The 19,831-nt window shown below is 37.2% G+C and overlaps 1 protein-coding gene across 1 annotated transcript in view; it reads right to left on the minus strand.

The window, feature by feature from the left end:
* The window catches only part of ERC1 (ELKS/RAB6-interacting/CAST family member 1), a 300,150-nt gene that overhangs the window by 224,682 nt on the left and 55,637 nt on the right, over positions 1-19,831 (minus strand). The window contains exon 3 of the mRNA XM_074168034.1: positions 10,622-11,038. Coding sequence (XP_074024135.1) covers positions 10,622-11,038 — 417 coding nt within the window. The remainder of the gene's footprint in view (positions 1-10,621; positions 11,039-19,831) is intronic.

The raw sequence follows: 19,831 nt of genomic DNA on the forward strand, positions 1-19,831 counted from the left end.
CATGTCCGCTTTCTATCTACAATTTAAAAACAACATTGATATATTGAAGAGAATATCAAGTCAAAGAATGACTGCAAGAGCATAATCTGTCTTTAGAAAAAAAAAAAAAATCAAAACAAAAATTATGGTGCAAATTGATTACAACTTTAAAGTACCTTCATGGACAACAAAAATTCTTCTGTCCAAAAAACTTTAAGATTCAATAATTGGAAGTCAGAAGTTTTAAACAGTGTGGCCACCTTAACCAGAGCTGGGGTTGGTACTTCATCACTGCCAAATTTTTAATTAAGAATAGCTATTTTCCTTTTTAAAAAATCTACTTCAAATAAAATCCCAGAAAACCGCTAAAGGTGTGCATCATATTACATCTGCCAAGTAGGTCTGCAAGGTAGTGCAGCACCCCTATGGGAAACTATACTGTAATTTTCTGGTCAGCGTAATTACGTAGAACAGCTGATCAAATGTACTGAGAATATTGGATATGTGTATAATAGCTGTGATAAAGTAATTTCAATGCATCATAAAGAATGACAAATTCTGTGATCTTTTTCTTGACCAAGAAATGCCAAAATAATTGAAAATTAGAGAAAATAGTTAAGAATTGAAGGAGTCATCAATACTGAAAAGTATCTGCACTATGTCTTAAAAATATTAATAAACTATACACATGCATAATAATGAAGGGAGGAATTTAATCAGAACCTTTTCTTCCTTCATAAACCTGGCCATTGTTACTCCCTCAGTTACTTCTGCCTCCGATTTTGCATGGGATTTGGAAGAAACATGAAGGTGCACTTTTAAGAGATGATGTTTTTATAGCGCAATAGGCTGTATGCTTAAAATTACAGCAACTTATCTTTCAGTAGCACCAGGAGATAAGCACTTTCCAAAGCAAAACCAGACATGCCTCCCATTTCCTGCAGAACCTACACAGTTGGGTAGCACGTATCACAGAGAACAAGAAAAATATGCTCTTTCATACATGAACTTTTTTTTTTTTTTAAAAATGAAAAATATTAGGATGTGAAACTAAAAACATAGCTGAATTCTGACTTTTTAAATCTTAACTTTCCTGCCCCTGTCTTCATAAGATCAAATATGATGTTCTGTGCAGGATCTTTGCATCACTCAGTAGACTCAATAGTTTTAGTTAACTAAAAAAATATTTGTTTTTTTTCTCCAACATGTAGTCCAGGCCTTGCTAAGGGAATGTTATACCTTTTGTACTAAAAGTTTAGTTTCCCAGGTGGCTTTTCTGTCAACCTTTCATGTCTAAACCTTTGAAAGATTTTAGCAACCCAGTTCCAATTAATTGCAATTAAATGCAAATGTTACAACCGAAGGAAAATTTCACAAGTATCCATCAGTTCAGTATTAACTATCATTGTTAATTTTAAAAGTTATTCAATAGATTCTGAGATCAAATAGATCTGTAATTTTGTAGGACAAATAGTACCTGGCTAATCTGATTTTATTCTGCAGTGATGTAACTGGCGGTGTGGGTAAGTGATGAGCAGTGGGTGTTGCATGTCTTTACTTAAAAGACTTCAACGTGGCCTCCAAAGATCCTTGTAGCCAAATCGGTGATCCAAATACAGACTGGATAAGTGGTTAACAAGGTGGGTAGAAAATTAGCTGGATTGTCAGGCTAATAGCCTGGTGATCAGCAGCATGAAGTCTAATGGGTAGCAGCTTACTATCAATAATCCTCAGAGGCTGATACTGTGGCTGATATTATTCGGTGTCGTTATTAATGATCTCAATGATGGGATAGACGGCACTCTCAGCAAGTTTGAAGATTTTATGAAATTTGGGGAAGATATGTATTTGGAGAAAGGAGTGTGCCCTTGCTGTAAAAAAAAAAAAAAAAAAAAAAAAAGGAAAAAAGTGGAAAAAAATAATATTTTTTTTTTATAGCACCCTGGGCTATATTATCAAGAGTACACAACCAGGAGAAGGGAAGCAGTTATTTCTCTCTATGCAGCATTTGCGAGACCACTGCTGGAGTACTGTGCCCAATTTTGGGCTCCCCAGTACAAGAAAGACATTGAAAAGCTGAAGAGAGTCCAGCAGGCGGCCACCGAGATGGCTGGGGCTGGAACGTACCGTGTTAAGAGGAGAGGATGAGAGAACTGGGTTTGTTCAGCTAAAAAGAAAAGGCTTGGGGAGGTCCTTGATGCTCTCTAGAACTATCTAATTGGAAACTGTAGAGATGATGGAGACAAAAGTCTTTTCAGAAGTGCACAGTGGAAGTATGCTAGGCAACGGGGAAAAGTTGTAGCACAGAAAATTCTGACTTGTTAATATGGAAAAGATTTTACCCAAACACTGGACCAGGTACCCAGAGAGGCTGTGGAATCCCCATCACTTGAAATTGCCGATTTGAGCAGGAGGTTACGTGAAATGACCTCTGGGAGAGCTCTTCAACCTGCATGGCTCATTTATATAAATATCTTTACTAACTGGGACCAGAAGGTGACTGGATAGAATTACAATGGTTTTATTTCAGGATTTCTAAGAGCATTTTTCAGAAAGTGCTAGACATGAGCATTTTTAACTTCTATTCCAGCAACATACAAAACTGAACTGAAAAAAGAATGTATAAGAGTCCTGTATAATTTATCTCATTACTGTTAGAGTTTTGCTACTAAAAAGATATAGGTATACAAGCTTGAAGCCAATACTCAGGATAAATCCTTCAGAAATCATTTCTGTATTTTTCCATTTGTCATCTCCTGCTTTTGCAAACACAATCAACATAATTCCCCGAAAAAATAAATTATTATCCTATTAATAAAGAGCATAACTTTGAAAGATGTGCTGAAAATTGCACACGTATCAATAAGGGAGGGTGCCAGTTGCTTTGAAGCTCAGTTACCCCTGGCTAAAGAAACTCACCTCTGTGTTTTGCAATTTTATGAATTCATTCAGATGGTGATTTCTAAATCCAACCAAAACCTCAGATATTAGGACACATACATTTGTTAAAAAAAGGCATCATCCAAAGCGAAAATTAAACTCCACAGCTTCCAGTTCATCTCAGTATTCCAATCAGCAAGAAACAAAAGCAAAATCCCTCAAAATTTCAGCATTAGTGTAAAAGCAAGATGAAGATGAGACACACCAATTCAAAACATCCTATTACTTTTAAGTAGCAAGTCATTGTGTTGAAATCTGACTACAGAAGTGTGAATTCAAAAGCTAAAGTCATTCAAAATAAAAATCTTAATAATTTAGAAATTTATTTACATGTGCTACTAGTTCTTCATTTTTCCTTTCTTCCCTCATATTGAAAATGCAAAAGCATATATTTTTATTACTTAATTAGCTGTCAACTTTTTAATGTATATTCAATTTTTTTTTTTCTTTTACTACAAAGTTTCACACTTCCAGAAACAAAATTCCACAAATTTCATCTCTGCTGAAGAAAAGTGTAGGATAATACTAACGTCTCCAAGGAAAGCATACCTAAGTTCTAATTTATAAACAAAGTAAATCATGTAATATATACACAAATATAATAAGACATCAAAAGACATTAACATTTACATATTTTAAACCTCTAATCCTCAGCCAGATTTGTGCATTTCTAAATTGTTTCACGTAGTTTTAAAAATCCCAGCTAAAGGGGATGGAGGTGCTAAATTGAACTAGTTAGAAATTTTGCTTTGTGTGAATAAAAAGAAAAAGCAATCTCATTGAATACTAAGCTCATTCATGAAGAAAAAACTTGTTTAAAATAAGTGTAAAAAATTAAATCTCTATAATTTTATCCGCCTATGCTAGAAAAAGCATATGAATAAACCCACTGAAACTTTATGGATTATTTCACTTTGATGAGATCATAACTGTAATACAGAGAAAACACACTGACAGATGACTGCTGCTCTGATTTTTTCAATTCATTTAATTTCTACAAATTATTAAATGGTTATATAAAAATCAGAAATTTGCTATACAAAATTAGAAGTTGTTTATGATTTCTTTGCAGTCTGGAAAAACATGAAACAAAAATAGGGTTTTTTTCACCCCAATTTTTCCATTTTCTAAGAACTATCAAGCTACCAACCTCTGAACTGAGGAAAGATGAAAATAATTTCTATCTATGTTTGTACATTTTTGACTGTCATTCTTTTATGACGTGACACATAAGAGTTTCCAAATTACAATGGTATTTACAAAAGCAAAATGTATAAAGAGTAAATTATCTGTGCTCTGAAGTTGCAATATCCCAATATCTCAAATTTTGTTCTACAAAAGCTCTACATGTTTTAAAACTACTTCTAGAAAAATCAAGTGAGTCTAAAAAAGACATAAACACTTAAATTATCTTGATTTAAATCACTTCTTCCTGCTACCCTCTTCTGAAAGGTCAAAAGAATGAAGCAGCAGCAGCAGCAACTTAATTTTTTTAACTCATCAAAAAGACATCCCCTAGTATGATGGTAGTAAGAGTTCCAGTTACTGAATCAATCTCTCTACTCCAGCAAACCAAAAATTCTCTCTAAAACTGTGTCATTTATGTTGCAAAATCTTGGAACAGGACAAAAGTGTTCTTTGATATAACTCTAATTGCTCCAATTAAAATTTCTAAATCCTTTTCTGAGCCTGGAGCAGAAAAGGGTAAGAATTTTAACACATGCATGGAAAAAGAAGTTCTTTGCAAAACTTGTCATAGTTAATTAAAATCTAGTCAGATAAGGCAAACAACCTTTCTCTTCACTGGGCATTGTTCAGCAGCGCTCTGATGCTATGTCTATATAGCCCATCCACCCTTTCTCACTCAGCTCCTTGCTGCTGCTCTTTGGCCTTCACAGTATCAAGTTTGATGATCTAAAGCTAAGACAAGTATATGTATGTTATAGCCTAGTGCACCTGCTCACTGCTCTGACAGACATCTACCCTAAGTGGAGACATAATAAAAGAGCGCTCACTGAAATTCAGTGTTAGTTCCCAGAATAATGTGAGCACTGTTCGATTCAAAATAGCTACAAACAGGGATCAGTTCTTGTAATAAGGCCATACTAGATAACCGTAATACAGTTCACAAACAGGACTTTGTGGGGTTGCCATTTCAACAAACACTGAAGATGAAAAGAAATAATAGCTTGTTCTGCCATAGCCTCTTTCCTTAAGTTCATTGTAAATGACTGCCCTTACGAATGACCCATTTCAGTGACTGCTTTACATACAAAACCACCCTTTTTTTGTTAAGCACTACATCCCTGACTCCTTAATTCAGTTTTGCACTCGGTTGTATTAAAATTACATCTTGTTTGAATGGGCCCAATTATTAAAAAAACCAACAAAACAAATCAAAAACAATCCCCACACACTCCTCCCCCCAAAATGTTATTTACTACCAAATACAGTTTTTGTGACACAAAGTGCAAAGCTACTGTTGGTTCTTTCCTTGTTCCATACCACTGTAACATATAAACCTTGAAACTAGAACTGACTCCTGAAGAAAGCTTCTAGATAGAGTCTTTCTGTTTCCCAATAAAAGGCTGTAGTCAGCCATCTGTCCCAGACCTGGATTCACAGTTCGGGGAACAACTGTCTAATTTTTGTCTATCAAATCAAATGGCTGTTTCATACTTTCTGATGAACTATGCTGCCATTCTACTATACTGTTATTTCAATGAACACGTCACCCCAATACCTGCTTAGCCTCAAAGTTTGAGCCAACCACTTGCTTTTCCCAGCAGAATGCTATAGCTATAAGATCACAGTTTAACTTGATTTTGCCCTCTTGCTGAAGATATTGCAAACAGCCACATACAGCCCATCACAAGTCACCTGCAGGACTTACACATCCTTCATTATAAATATGTGGTAAAACTGTTATGAAGGAAGAAGAACTAGCACTGTGCATGACTTCTGCTGCATCTGTTCAGGAAAAGCCAGTGGTTATGGCTATATATATTATCAGGACTCTGAATATATGTTATATAGGTTATGATGGGATTGACGGCTTCATATATTTATCTGGTAGATACCAATAAGCCCACTGGCCAATGAAAAGAAGATACATTTGGAAATTTGCCTTCATACATCCTCCTTAGTTCTTACAATTTAAGATATCAGTGTCCCTACCTGAGCAGGAGAAATGCAGTGATATATGATATCCAGTAATATCCCGGAAACTCCAATTAGTATAAGCCACAGCACTGTTGTGAAGAGAGATGTATTCGGCTTGCAGAGTACGTACATCCAGTAGCAACTCAGAGATAAACAGGTCATCAGATTAACTACTGTTGTAAAGTCTCTGCTGCTATTCCTCGTGAAGGAGTAAGAAAATGGGACAACACTGCCAAAGTTGTTTGGCAAATATCTGACAATAATACCCAATGAGCAGCTTCTTTTTGTTCCTCTGGGTAGAACCAATGCAGGCAGTTTTGTTTTTATCCTTTCTTCTAGGCAGATGAGAAATTCAGCCTAAACTTTTTTCTCCAAAAACTCACAAGAAGCTACCTCTTTAATGACTGCGATGCTAGAAGTGTATCATTTAAGTTCTTCCTTCATAAATATATTCCTAAAGACAGAGAGTAATGAAAAATTCAAAAGAGAAAGGTTTAACCAAGTTGGTGTAATGATGCTGGACGGCCCTTATGAATGACAGTCTGCCTGAAGTACTCCAAGTGTCTAGAACACCAGATGGAGATACAATCACATTCTATTCTGCCGTAAGTTGTACTAACATTTGGTGCATCTATTACTCTGTGTAGCTGAGAAAAACATATTTCTACTCAGTGCACCTAGCATTTCGGGGGTGGGGGAGCAGGGAGGTAGTCAAAAAGAGCACAGCAAGCTTCATTATCTTTAGAGCTATGTGCTGTCACTGCCATCACTGATAATTCTACAACAGGTGAGTCTGAAACAGTGAGGTGGCAGTTAATGTAACTTGGGAGCTATTCTGGAAGCTGTAGTCCAGCTGCTGGATTTCATCAAGTATTTCTTGCTGGTATGATAATAATCTTGTTTCTGAAAGTTAAGTCTAGAATACCAACAATAATATGAATAATTTTCACTAAGACTTAAGAAGGAGTATTCAAAATAGAAGCCCGCTTTTTATAAACTATGAATCTCAAGCTTGTTTTCTAGGGTAGAGGAATGTGATGCAGTCACACTGTCATCTGCTGAAGTTAGGGTATCCAGATCCATGTCTGTGTTGAGATGTTCAGTGAGACATTTACTATTTCATTATTTTGTGTTAATGAGAGCCTATCCTCTGTATCAGTGAGTTGCCAAATACATCCTATGCTGGATAAAGGATATTTCCTATGAACTTGTATGGAAAGATTGCTTGAGTTCCCTGAAATTGAGGACATTTGTGAAAAGCTTGAGAGAGTCAAATTGCTTATGGAGATACCTCTCTCCATCTGTAGGGGAGAGTCTGATAGGGGAGTCCGAGACAGCGCTCTGGGAGATGATCAATTATACGCAATATCTTCTATATGAGGAACAATTAAGTAGCACTGGACTTTTCAGCCTAGAAAAAGAGAGAACTTGGAAGGGATATGACAAATCTGAAACTGAGTGGCACAGAGTCTCAGTAGTGATCACCCGTTCACCATGTCTTTCAGTACAAGAACAAGAGGCTGTCGAGGAAGCTACTGGGAGACAGGTTCAAACTCAAAAGAAATGAGGCAGGTTCCTTCTGCAACAGAGAACAAGCCTCTAGAACCACTTACCAAATGATGCTACAGCTGCGAAAGTTTACAGGGGCTGAAGAAGATACTGACCATGTACTCACAAAAAGTTCGAGAAAACCTTCATCTGTAAACAGCTGGAAAGATGGGACAACATTACAGAAAAGTATCACGTTTGCCTTGTTCTTACCCTTTCCTGGGTGTCCACATATGGCCATCATGTGAAACACAATGCTGGACTAAAGGGATCGTTGGCCTGAACCAGTACAGGTATTCCTTGGCTATGATCTTATCAGAACTGTAAGTCTGGGCTCCCTAAGAATTTCCTTTCCTTAGGAAATTAGTGCAAACTTTAGTACAATCACAGTAGTAGCAATAGCTGAAGAAATCAATGAATTCATATTTAATTTTCAACGTCAGACTGCTGGCGACTGCACTTGTACTGTCTGTCAAGAAACCATCTGATGACCCTCATTCTCAACATCATGCTTTGAATTACATGCAGGCTTCAAAGTTGAAAAATAGAGGGATACCTTTTTGCTTCAAGATGCAGATCTTTATTATTATTCCCAGCAAAGATCTTTACCAGAAGTCTAACACACTTATAAGTCAGAAACAGTACTAGTGGATTCTGACATCTCAGAATTTGCTTTAGCTAAGACGGTCAAAACTGCTACTAAAGTTTTTCTCAGCTTTTCTAATGTGTTAGGACATGAAGTATAAATGCTGAGCTCCCAAGCACGTACAAATCCCTTTGAGATACTGATGCTTCCTTTAAGAGCCATATTTAAAGAAGAGCTTCACATGCCTTTCCAGATACTGGGAATGCTAGATATAGAACCATCAAGAAAGTAGACGGATTTCTTCAAGGCGGCTCAAAAATTCCATACTCCCTATCTAGGGTAGCAAAGGGCTAAAATAGCCTCAAACTACGAAAATACAGATAAACACAAAACAGACGATTAGTTGAGGATGGTGATGCAGACACACCTAAGAGGTTCTACACAGAGACAATTTCCAGGTGTGACAGGTGCCATCAGCTACAATTCGGCAACATCCCCTGTTTTTCTCCAGCCCCTTGGAGCCCCAAGCATGAGACCTGAGTTTCATGCAGACATGCCTGAGTTCAGTTAGCTCAGAGCTCCAGGACAACACACAGGTACTAACAAAACCCTTCCTGATGACAGCCAGTTCCAGAAAGAAATAATTTGGCATCTCTGCACATGGCACCATGTTTCCAAGGCTACTAGGGTGCTCAGCTTCAAGGCTGGATCCCACACCATATCCGTGTCCTGAGTGACAAATTACAGTATACGCAGCTTACCCTTCTCATTGCATTAGAGCTGGATGAGCAGCAAGGAGTAATTAATTTTAACATGTTGGATAAACAGCATTTGCACTTTCAAAGTCAGTAAGTCATCTCTACCTTCTCCAGGAAATCTTTTACCATAAAAGCTAGGATAGGATTTAAATGATGAATGACTTCCAGATATGTGTGAATGAAACAAGAATTCCTATCTCTCAACATCTACTCATCAGTAGCAGAAACAAAAGTAACTGCATTCCTAAAAAATTACACAGCTCCTGCCAGCTTTTCATTTATGTGGCTGGACTTAAAGCACAAACAAATGGAAGCCATTTGGGGCTCTCTTCCTGAAATAGATACAAGAATTGGAACAGAATTATCATTGGTTGCTAAATAAAGGAAAAACTGTAGTGTAGAAACTCTGGAATCATATTATCTTCACTCCAGACACTCAAGAGATTACTGCTCTAAAAAAATAAATCTGGCCTAAATCTGGCTCAGAAATGCAATGGGCTCTAGCTTTCTTATATAAATGCTTGCAAGAGCACAAGTACAATGGGTCAGACCATGGAAAACATATGAATAAGAGGTATTAAGAAGTATTTATTTGCTGCAAACAGTCATCTCAAAAACCTCTGTGCCAGACCTTGCTTCCTTGGCTTATTAAGAGAGGGGGCTTAAGTCTTGTGTATGCATCAGGCTTTCAAAAAAATGCTGAACCACAAAGTAGAGATGCAATGCCCAAAACAGGTCATTAGATTTACCCACACATATTACACATACATGTATAGCTATCAATTCATGCATTAAATCTAAACATGCATGTAAAATAATCTTTACAGAAAATCTTATCATTAGTGAATACATGCATATACACACAGACCTGTGCATGTACACAACACATGCTGAATTACTAGCCTTTTAGAAGTTAATATTAGAATACTTTAGGAAGCTGATTGACAAGAGGAAATGCATTTAACAATATAAAGAAATTTAAGGACACTGGCTACACAACAACTCACCTGTTTTCCTTTATTTTTCTAAGATACTTACACGTAGCCTATATTTTATTATAATTAGTTTAGGATAATTCATAGTGAAGAAAGCCCACCATTGTGCTCCTCTAAGGTGCAATACAAATACAACAATGGTTTATCTTTTCTGTTTTCAGAGGGATGGGCTGCAAGGGGTTACTATATGTGCAGCAATGTCCCTTTAAGTAATCTTTTTTTTGGCTGTGCATCCAGGGCAGCTAATAGTTTTATCAAATACCCTTCACAGCAAGACGACTGTTTCCATGGAAACCGTAGAGCAATCATCCATTACTCCTGCAAAGATTTCTCTCAGCTCTCTCCTAAATACAGGTAGCTACTTTCTCTCAAACTAAAATAGAACGGAAGAATGAATTTTAGTCTGTGTGAAAATTCACCTCCAGAGCTTCATATGAAGACTACAGGGAAAGTGGGGTCTAAAGCACAAAACCCCAGAAAGCACACACAAGGAAGCCATTAAGAAGTTTTAAAACAGGGACAAATTCTGTCAAGTCTGCAACGTAAAATACAGTTTATAAGAGAGGATGGAAGATTCTTTCCTTACAGCTGTGAAATGGAGAGAAGACAGAAGAGTTTAACATTGGAGATGAACCCAGAGCTTGATCACTTACCTCTCTCAGCATGTTGTTTTCTTTTTCCTTCTGTTCGAGAAGGCTCTCCAAGTGGTGCACGTGCATCTCTGCCTCAGCCAACCGTCTTGTTCGCTCATGATCTTCCTCAGTGGCTTTTGCTGAGAGACCTTTACTCTGCAGCATCTCCAGCAGCTTTTTGATGGACTCATCACGTGCATTTAAGGTCTGTTTCTGTGTCTCAATACGCAGTTCCATCTCTTCTAAGGTTTTACGTAACAGGAAGAGCTCCTTGGCCTGGCGTTCGTGCTCTGCATGGAGTCGTTGGAAGTTTTCCTCTGTCAGCTCTGCCACAAAGGGCTCACTGGTTCTAGTGCTGCTGTCCTGCTGGAACAGCTGGTTCAGGTCCCGCTGGATCCGAAGCTCATCTTGGAGAGCCTGGATAGTCATCTGCATATGCTAAAAAAATAAATAAACAAAATCAGAGGATTGCCTCCAATGGAGAAATAAAGAGAACAGTATATGTCACATCAGTCCTCCTGAACTACCAACTAAGAAGAAACCACAACACCAACAGACCAACAATGTTTTTCTGAAAGCAGAATTTAGGTGGAACTGGGTTATACCACAGAAATTTCAAGACCCTCCTTCTATGCCTCGTAGAGGTTGCTTTAAACTAGAAACCTCTTACTCGGGTGACACTCTCACTCCCACCAACTTGAGTGAGTCACTATTTCAAATGGGAAAATGTTAGTAGGCATTCGTCAGTAAGCTGAGAGCTTAACATTTTTTTCCCAAATGTTTGTCTACCATATAGAAGAATTCTGCATAATAAGTCCTAGACTAGAATTACTATATTGACAATGCAGAGGGACATATTAGAATTTACACACCATGTAATAAAAAGTAATCAGCCATGAAGGCTCCCAAGGTCTTCAGTACTAACACTATACATAAAACAGATTTCCCAGTTGACTTACAGAAGAAACTTCACCATGTCATGAAGAACTACAACTATAGAATATATGGTGACTGGGGAGAAGGATTACACGATAGATTTTATGCATGAGGATTTTAGTACAGAACAGTATTTAGAACAGAAATGACCACCTTACAAAGAGGAATGTGAAGTCAAGCAAATGATCAGCAGTAATTTGTGCTTGTACAAGACAAAAAATCCTGTCCCAATGATTGTGAATACAGTGGGTTAACACAGGAGAAGCACAGTTTGCCTAGAAAAACATCCTCACTTCGTATTTAGATAAACATTTGTTTTCTTCTCTGCAAGACAGAAGTATTAAGATAATAATGGCGAAGTACTAAAACACTGAACAAAGATCTGATTACCAGGGATGAGATACACACTGAGTGACACATCTCTACTCCCTTAAGAGCAGCAGATGTGGTTACAACTTAGTCTGAATGGGAACAAGTCAGATGGACTGATCTCTGGGGTCTACCTTTTTATTACAAAAAAATCAGTGTCTGCAATACAGCTACTTCCAGTGTTCACTAGGACTAAAATACTAGCTAGTTAGTATTAGTTATAATCTGTTATCAAGCTTGACACAAGAGACACACTGTTAAGGTCTATAATGTAAAGATGGTGCCAAATTAATGTTTGACATAAATCCAAGTATCTGTATAAATTCATAAATATCTGTGAAAAGAGGAGATGTAAAAAGATTTGGGTTTAAGTATTAATTCAAGAATATATTTATCACAATTCTTATGTAAAATTCCTTGGAGATACTCAAAAACTGTCTGGAAATGGTCCTAGGTAACTGGCTCTATGTGGCCCTGCTTAAGCAGGGGGTTTGGATCAGCTGACCTCCAGAGGTCTCTTCCAACCATCCTGTGATTCTATGAAAAGAAAATAGAGAGAAGATAGTATTTGCAGCAGTTACCTACCTTTAACCTGTTTTAGAAACATTAACAGTTAGTTTGGTTGTATAGAATGGTACATAAAAGCAGTTCAATACCATTTTCTTTACAAAGGTCAGTACTTTAGACTGAGTACTGCCCCACCTTCTGTCTTCTGGCCTAAGAAGAGCTTTTCAAAACTAAAGGTGGTATTTCACAATCAGGTCACCTCAGTCCCCACTGCCACTAAAAGGAACAGGCCAGCTCTTCGTCCTTAGGTGGCTGGCACTAACAACTGGATCAAAATTTCACCTGGCTGAAAATCTGCCCCAACAAAACCAAACAAAACATTTCTCCAGCCAGATCTCTGATCCAGTTGATGGTGTGACTACACCAGTGCTGATTGTGGGGCAAAGTAGGGGTGGGAACGTGCAGTCAAGGAGCTGGTGGAGAAGGAAACGAAACCATCCTTTACAGTATCAGTATAAACAGAAATCAACTTAAATCACCATAAACTGAAATAAACTTAAGTGTATAGATTCACAATTGATTTAAGATGCTGTAACTGTCTTTTCTTCCATTTCAAGAACACAATACTTGGTAGTTACTAATTCTGTTAATCTAAAACTACACTTTAGGTTATAGGTTATAGAATCTGTGTGATAACATAGCACAGGTATACTAGCTGAAGGGATGATTAATTACTCTGTTCTAAAATGTACCTTGTGTTTATATACTGGGGGATGTTCAGATTTATTTTCAAGTCAGCATTTAGTAATATAAGAGAAGAAAGGAAATCAAGGAAATCAATATGGATTTCAAAAACGTTTTTAGAAATCACTGGTTTTTCTTTTTCTTTTAATTGAAGTGTTCAATTTTCATTTATTGTCATTTCTTCAAACAACAGTCAAAATGAGTATGTCAGACAACCTCCAAGCCTTAAAACTAAGGCACTACCACAAACATGCCAGTGTGCAGGTAGGCAATCAGAACTACTACATCTGTTCAATTAACGTACACTGACCAAGCTGTAAGAGAAAACCCACTGCAGTCATGAAAAGGTTTGCCTCACCTGTACCTACATAATACCAATAAAGTAAGAAGGACTACAACAGCAATAGTGAGAGAATATCCTTATATTTCATTAAAATTAAACAATAACCTCACTAGATATAACTTTACAATTCCACAAATGAGTTAATTCCGTTTGTATTTGAGAAGCCCTACTTTTCCACAGCCCAGCTGTATGTTGTTCCTCCAGCTAACAAACAAATTCCCACATGCTTCCACCTGCCTCTCCACATACTGCCACTTCAGCATTTCCTTTCTCTCAGGCGAGAAAAGAGCTTCTTCTGAACCACCACATCATCTACTAAATGAAATTACTTCCTCTACTCAGTGTTGTCTCAGAATCAAACTTGGGTTATTTATAAACATCAATGGACTAAATCACCACAACCAAACTCCCACATTTTTACCATTTGATCTGCTGTGAAATCTCAATTCAGGTTACATAGGCAAAAATTGTCTCAGACCCACAGAAATTATCTCCTCCAAAGTTGGAAAAGCCCCCATGCAACTTTTGGGTGAAAGAACCAAAATCTATTACATGATTCAGAAACATGGTATGTGATAAAATTTAGTACCAGTAACATAAATAGTCAGCAACTGCTTTGAATTCAGTTTCCCAGGAAAAATTAAGAGGTGGGACTAGAGGAAGGGCTAGGACTGAGCTTATGAATTACTAACACTGTTCTTTGAACCACTCAGCTGAGAATAAAGTGCATTACATGCAAGGTAACTGGAAAATACACCATAGAAAATTATTCTATGCTTGTGACACCCACTCCTTTCCAACATGCAAGATGTATGCAGACTGAGTTCTTTGCTCTGCTTTCCAAAAAATTTTTATGATTTTCAGAATAATGGAACAATACCTTCTTTAACTGGCATCATAAATAAACTACTTTTTCAGTTAACATAGCTCTTCTTCTATACCATTTCAAAGAAAACATCCTTTTTCCTCTGGAGGAGCAGGCAAGTCTTACTAGCTTCTCATCCATTTCTTCGACTTTACTTTTAAGTCAGTGACTATCCCACGAAGGCAAAATATTTTTCAAGTTCATGCGATACTAGCCACTGATGCTTAATCCTATTCCTAGGACCTGACTAGAGACCTCAATCAAACTTGAAAAATACTGAAATTGTCTTATCTAGAAATAAACAAGTAAAAGTACTTTTAATGCCACTGAGCATTACATCATACTCTGTTGATTAAGTACCAATCATGTTTTTCTTAAATAGCTTAATAAAGGTAACATAATTAAAGTCAAAGCAATTATGTGGAACCTGTACTTCGCTTGAAGCTTATTGCTTAATCCTCAGACCTTGAGGATTCCCTGTTTTCTTAAGTAATGAAAATTGGTCTTTAAGCATCACTACACATTATAACTACACCTGCAAACCACAAAGATATTTTTGTGAGCACAGTTCTCTAGCTAGTCTCTTGCTCCTTATGCCTAATGTACTTTTCTCTTGACAAAGCTCAACCCCTTCAGGCCCACCTCAAATGTAAATCCTAGAAGGGCAAGGTGCGAACACAACCTCTTACCAGGTGTTCCTCTGCCTGTATTAATTCCGTGAGGCAACTTAAAGCTTGTTAACTGGGCTCTACACAGGGACAGAGTTTGCCTCTCAGCCAGCAGCACGAAATTTACATCTGTAATTAGGAGAACATGATTCAATCTTCGCCTCTATGTAACAGGATTCAAATTCACATTTCCCGTACCTTGGCAGATTGGTTAGATGAGTTTCCAACCTACAGTATCACTACAGCCAATGATAGAGAAGTTCCTTATATTTGGTTCACAAAGCAGTCCTGTTGTTGCATTCTCAGGATAATGCAACGTACCTATTGCTATACTGGTGAGTTTGGGAACCTTGCTGCAGGCAGCTCTTTTCATCTCTTCCTGATGAAGCTTTTCCATTTTGCATGAAATATTTAAAGATTCAGTAGGCCTGACAGAAAATACTGAAGAGAGGAGAGCTTCTTGTTCTAATTGGTAGAACACATAAGAACAGAAAGACCTGAATAGCAGTAGTTCCAATTAACTTAAATGTTTATCATTTTACCATTCCAAAGGAAGTGGGGGATGTGCAATTTAACATACTCAGACAGAAAAAGGAATTTAATTGATACTCTACAGCCAAGGCCTGTATTCTAACCCTACATTTTAGATCAAAAGGAGGAAGCCATTGCTACTAGCATGACTTTGAAAGAAAGGATTAAATTGTGACATTCTTTTTAAAGAAACGATTTCCACACTCATCTTTGCAAGGCAGAGGTCGACCTACCAAGCTACAGCGTTTATGATACCAATACACATTTGTCCGGTTTTTTTTTTGTTTGCTGTTTTGGCTATTCACACAGCAGATACAGTCTTTGCAACTACCGTAATCAGATACATAACTCATCCCATACTTTATTCAGGAAGTCTAAATGCCTAAATTAGAACTGTGGGCTCTGCAACAGAGGCAAGGCACCTGGGCACAGAACACTTCTGTAGTCAAGTTCTCCTTAATCTCCTGGATTTAAATTCTTAATCTCCTGGATTTAAATTCTAAGTAGGTAAACCAGGAAAATTAATTTTTGGAATACCAAGAAAAAATTCAGTATGTTCAAGAGATGCCTGTCAACAATCAGCAAAAAGGAAGAGAAGAACTCAGCAACTAGGGAAAACATAACATGCAATTATATGACACCATGCCACAAAGAGGTGGGAAGCATTGTTGTATTATGCAAAACTCAACGACTTTAAAAAAAATTCTCCTTTTACACTGGGAGAACACTGAAGACTCTCATATTCATGAGTAAGAGAATATGGGGTGATGGAAAAGACAGGGAGAAAAAGAGAGGTCCTACTAGAATACACAGTGGTGTGTTAGAAGAGCTTCAGCCTGGGAGATAAAGGTTCAAGCTCTTACTTATCACCTTCATACAGCTCAAATGAGGCTCCAGTCGGTAGACAATAAGCGGTTCTTGGGTGGATCTCTAACAAGATATTCTTACGAAAGGGACTGAGAGAGATTCTGCATTGTATAAATATCTGAAAAGTGACTGACTTAGGAATTTAAACCCACATCTCTCACATCTCAGTGCCATAAAGGGAAGATGAATCTCGGCTCAACGTCTTTGTCTGGATTAGCTAAGAGGCCCCTTAGCATCTCCCTGTGAGCATCCCTTACCAAGTCTATTTCCTGCTCAGACTCTTCTCTAATTTTTAATCAGAAATTCCACTCCAGAGGGAAGAAATTTTTTCCTAACAAAAGTTTGGCTGAAATCAGCAGATTCAATAAAAGTTTCTTAAAAAATATTATTGACAAACTTAGCTACTGAGAATTTCCTGATTACTTCTACTGTTAACCCACAACACCAGTACATCCTGTACTGAATGACAGCTTTATAATATATACGTATTTGGCAGTTTTCTGCAAATGTACTCAGCGATCAAGCTGTTCTTCATGTAGAAAACAGTAAGTGCTTGGAAAGACATAGGACTGGTTTGCATTTTTTATAACATAACACATATTTCTGTATTTATTTTTGAGGATCCAACACAGGGAAAAATAAAAAAATAAAAAAATAAAAAGAGACAGATGTAATGTGTTAATTGACCAGAAACTAGATTTCTGAAGATGCCAGTTTACAGCTAATCTCTTATTAAACCAACTATTTTTAAAGTTGGAAAAAAGAGACAAGCTTTCAGCTACAAAAGCCCTTCCAGGTCTGAAATAGAGGTATTTACGGTACCTACAAACACTGCCTTACTTTCGTCTTTAGATTACTATGACTGCAATGCTACTACTCTGGAAAGAAAAAATACAATAATTATTATATATTTTATGTCAGAAGGATAATTCAGTAAGGTCTACACTCAAATGTAGAGTACCAGAAAACAACAGAACTTACAGGTGCTTTTTTTGCCAGCAAATCTGCATGCACATTCACAAACTTCTTCATTACAACGACTTATCTCACAATCTTCATATTGGAAGTGTTTCAAACATTTGTAACAGGATGAACCACATTAAGCTCAAAAGAGATGTCAAATGCTAGAATAGGATTTGGTCGCTATAGGAAATCATTCTCTCCCATTCTCAAAGAGTTAATGTTTTGGCAGCGTTTCTGGGAAATAGATTCTGCTGAATGTACCGCAGAAGCAAAGGCCTGGCTGTCTGAGGGAGTCCCTGCTGACATTCAGCTGCAGCCCACGCAAAGAAACTGAAAAAAGGGCTAATGTCAGGTGTCCAGCAGGGTTGTGATGAAGCAGAACTTGCTGATTCCAGAAATGCTACGTATTCACTGTAAGATGGATCAGGAGCTTCAAAACCCTTATTTAAATGGAAATGATTGGGTGATTTTTATAATGTTTAGCTTAGATAGAAAATACAGCTATGATTTTAATAGGATTTAATTTGTGAGAGTCCAAGAAAGAGACCTGTATTTTAAAGACAACCATACATTGCGTTATCTCTGAGACAGCAGAAGGGCAAGATGGTAAAAAAGCACTGTAGATAAAGAGCTTAAGTTGTCAGTAACACATTTGTCAGCTGAACTAGACTCACACAAAATGACTCATTTGGTTTAAGGGGGCAGTGTGCAGTAGACTAATACCTTCACCCCTGTCTGTACAAAAAAAAACCCCAAACAACACCCAGAAGCAACCCAGAAGGAATTTTAACTCCTAAAGTAAGCAAATCAGAAATCTAATAAACCTGTAGCCACAGAAGAACCAAAACTGCAATGCAATCACCTCATACTAAATGTACAGGTACACCCATAAAAAGGGCTGCAAGGTAAAACAAAATAAATGCAGCACACCAGTTATTCAGTGGTGAACATCCACATGAAAAATTTTACCTACATGAAGCAGCTTATCTTACAAAGAAAAAAATGAAGCATGTATATGGGCAGTTTCCATAGAATACCTGATGAACAGTAAAAACATTCTTATTCTGAAGAAATTTGTGCAGTTACCTGTGTGATAAGAATAAAAATTCTGATTAAGCACAGGCAAACCTAGCAAACTTCTGAAAAGCATCAGTTTATCTGTCTGTTTTTTGAACTACGAATATAATTCTGAGAGTTTTCGGGCTTCCTAAGGGGTGAACCAATTTGAGCTCTATGGCAGGCATCACAAATGATCTAGTAGGCATAGAAGACAAAGGAAAATTATTTCTGAAGTCATACCAGTTAGTCCCAGCTACCATGTGTCTAAATCTCCAAAGGGACATCTACATTAGTCGTTTAGCATGCTTCAAAAGCTTTTTCTCATGCAAATCTTCCTAGCATCTACACGTCACACGCTTTGAGTGTCAACATGCTATGATGCTGGAGTGCAGAAACTGGATTCTTTTAAGCGCCCCTCATCTTTCTTGAGAACGGGCATTTTGAGATTAGGGCAAATGTTTAGAATTTCTCACCAGAATCAACAATTTCCATACTGATTTTAACCTCTATTTCCTGCTAGGCTTTCCAAATTGGGTTAGTGTTACACTATTAAATATCATGTTTTATTTACATATAAATATGAGCTTTGATTATTTGCTCTTATGCTGCTAAAGAAACAAGAGTCCTTGCATATATGCAGTTTCACACATTGCAGTAAGATAATTCTGTCTCCCCTGTCTGTCAAAAACACACTTGTTTTGTCACAAACTGTGTTGATAAAATGAATCCTCATATAAGAGGTTTCGGTAAAAAAAAGCCAACACACAAACTTCAGATTGATCTATGTTCAGGCCAGCCATGATAGAAATTGTAGAATTCAATCTTACGTGATTTTGCATGTGTATACAACACACCCAATTTCATACACAGTATGGATAACTTATAAACGTTGCATTTGTGGCATAGCTGCATAAGTGCCAAATTTGGCTTTTGTGAACCTCTCATCCCATGAAAGTAATTAGAAATTATTATGGTACTTGAGGGAAGGAGAACTTTAACATTTACATATGCATTAATGTCTAATGTTTTCAAACTAATAGCACGTATATGAAACACGACTCATTTTGTTAATAGATTAGGATCTTTTCTGCAAAAACATATTCTTATTAGTCACCTCTATTAGGGAGGTCAGCAAATGTAACTTTCCATTAGCTAATAGAAGGAATCAATCCAAGATAAGAGGTGCTCTGCTACACAACCTTTGATCTCGTGTTCAGTATTTTCCAAGATATAAGCATACATTAACACTACATTCAAAACAGGAAAAATAGCTGATGATTGATAATGAAAGAGTACTATATGAAAAATCGATGCACAATACAGCTGTTGACTACCTTATTCACATCACCCTCCCGTTGCCACAACCAGCCCACCCTCCC

This window comes from Numenius arquata, chromosome 2 (genome assembly GCF_964106895.1).
Source record: "Numenius arquata chromosome 2, bNumArq3.hap1.1, whole genome shotgun sequence".
Lineage (NCBI taxonomy): Eukaryota > Metazoa > Chordata > Aves > Charadriiformes > Scolopacidae > Numenius > Numenius arquata.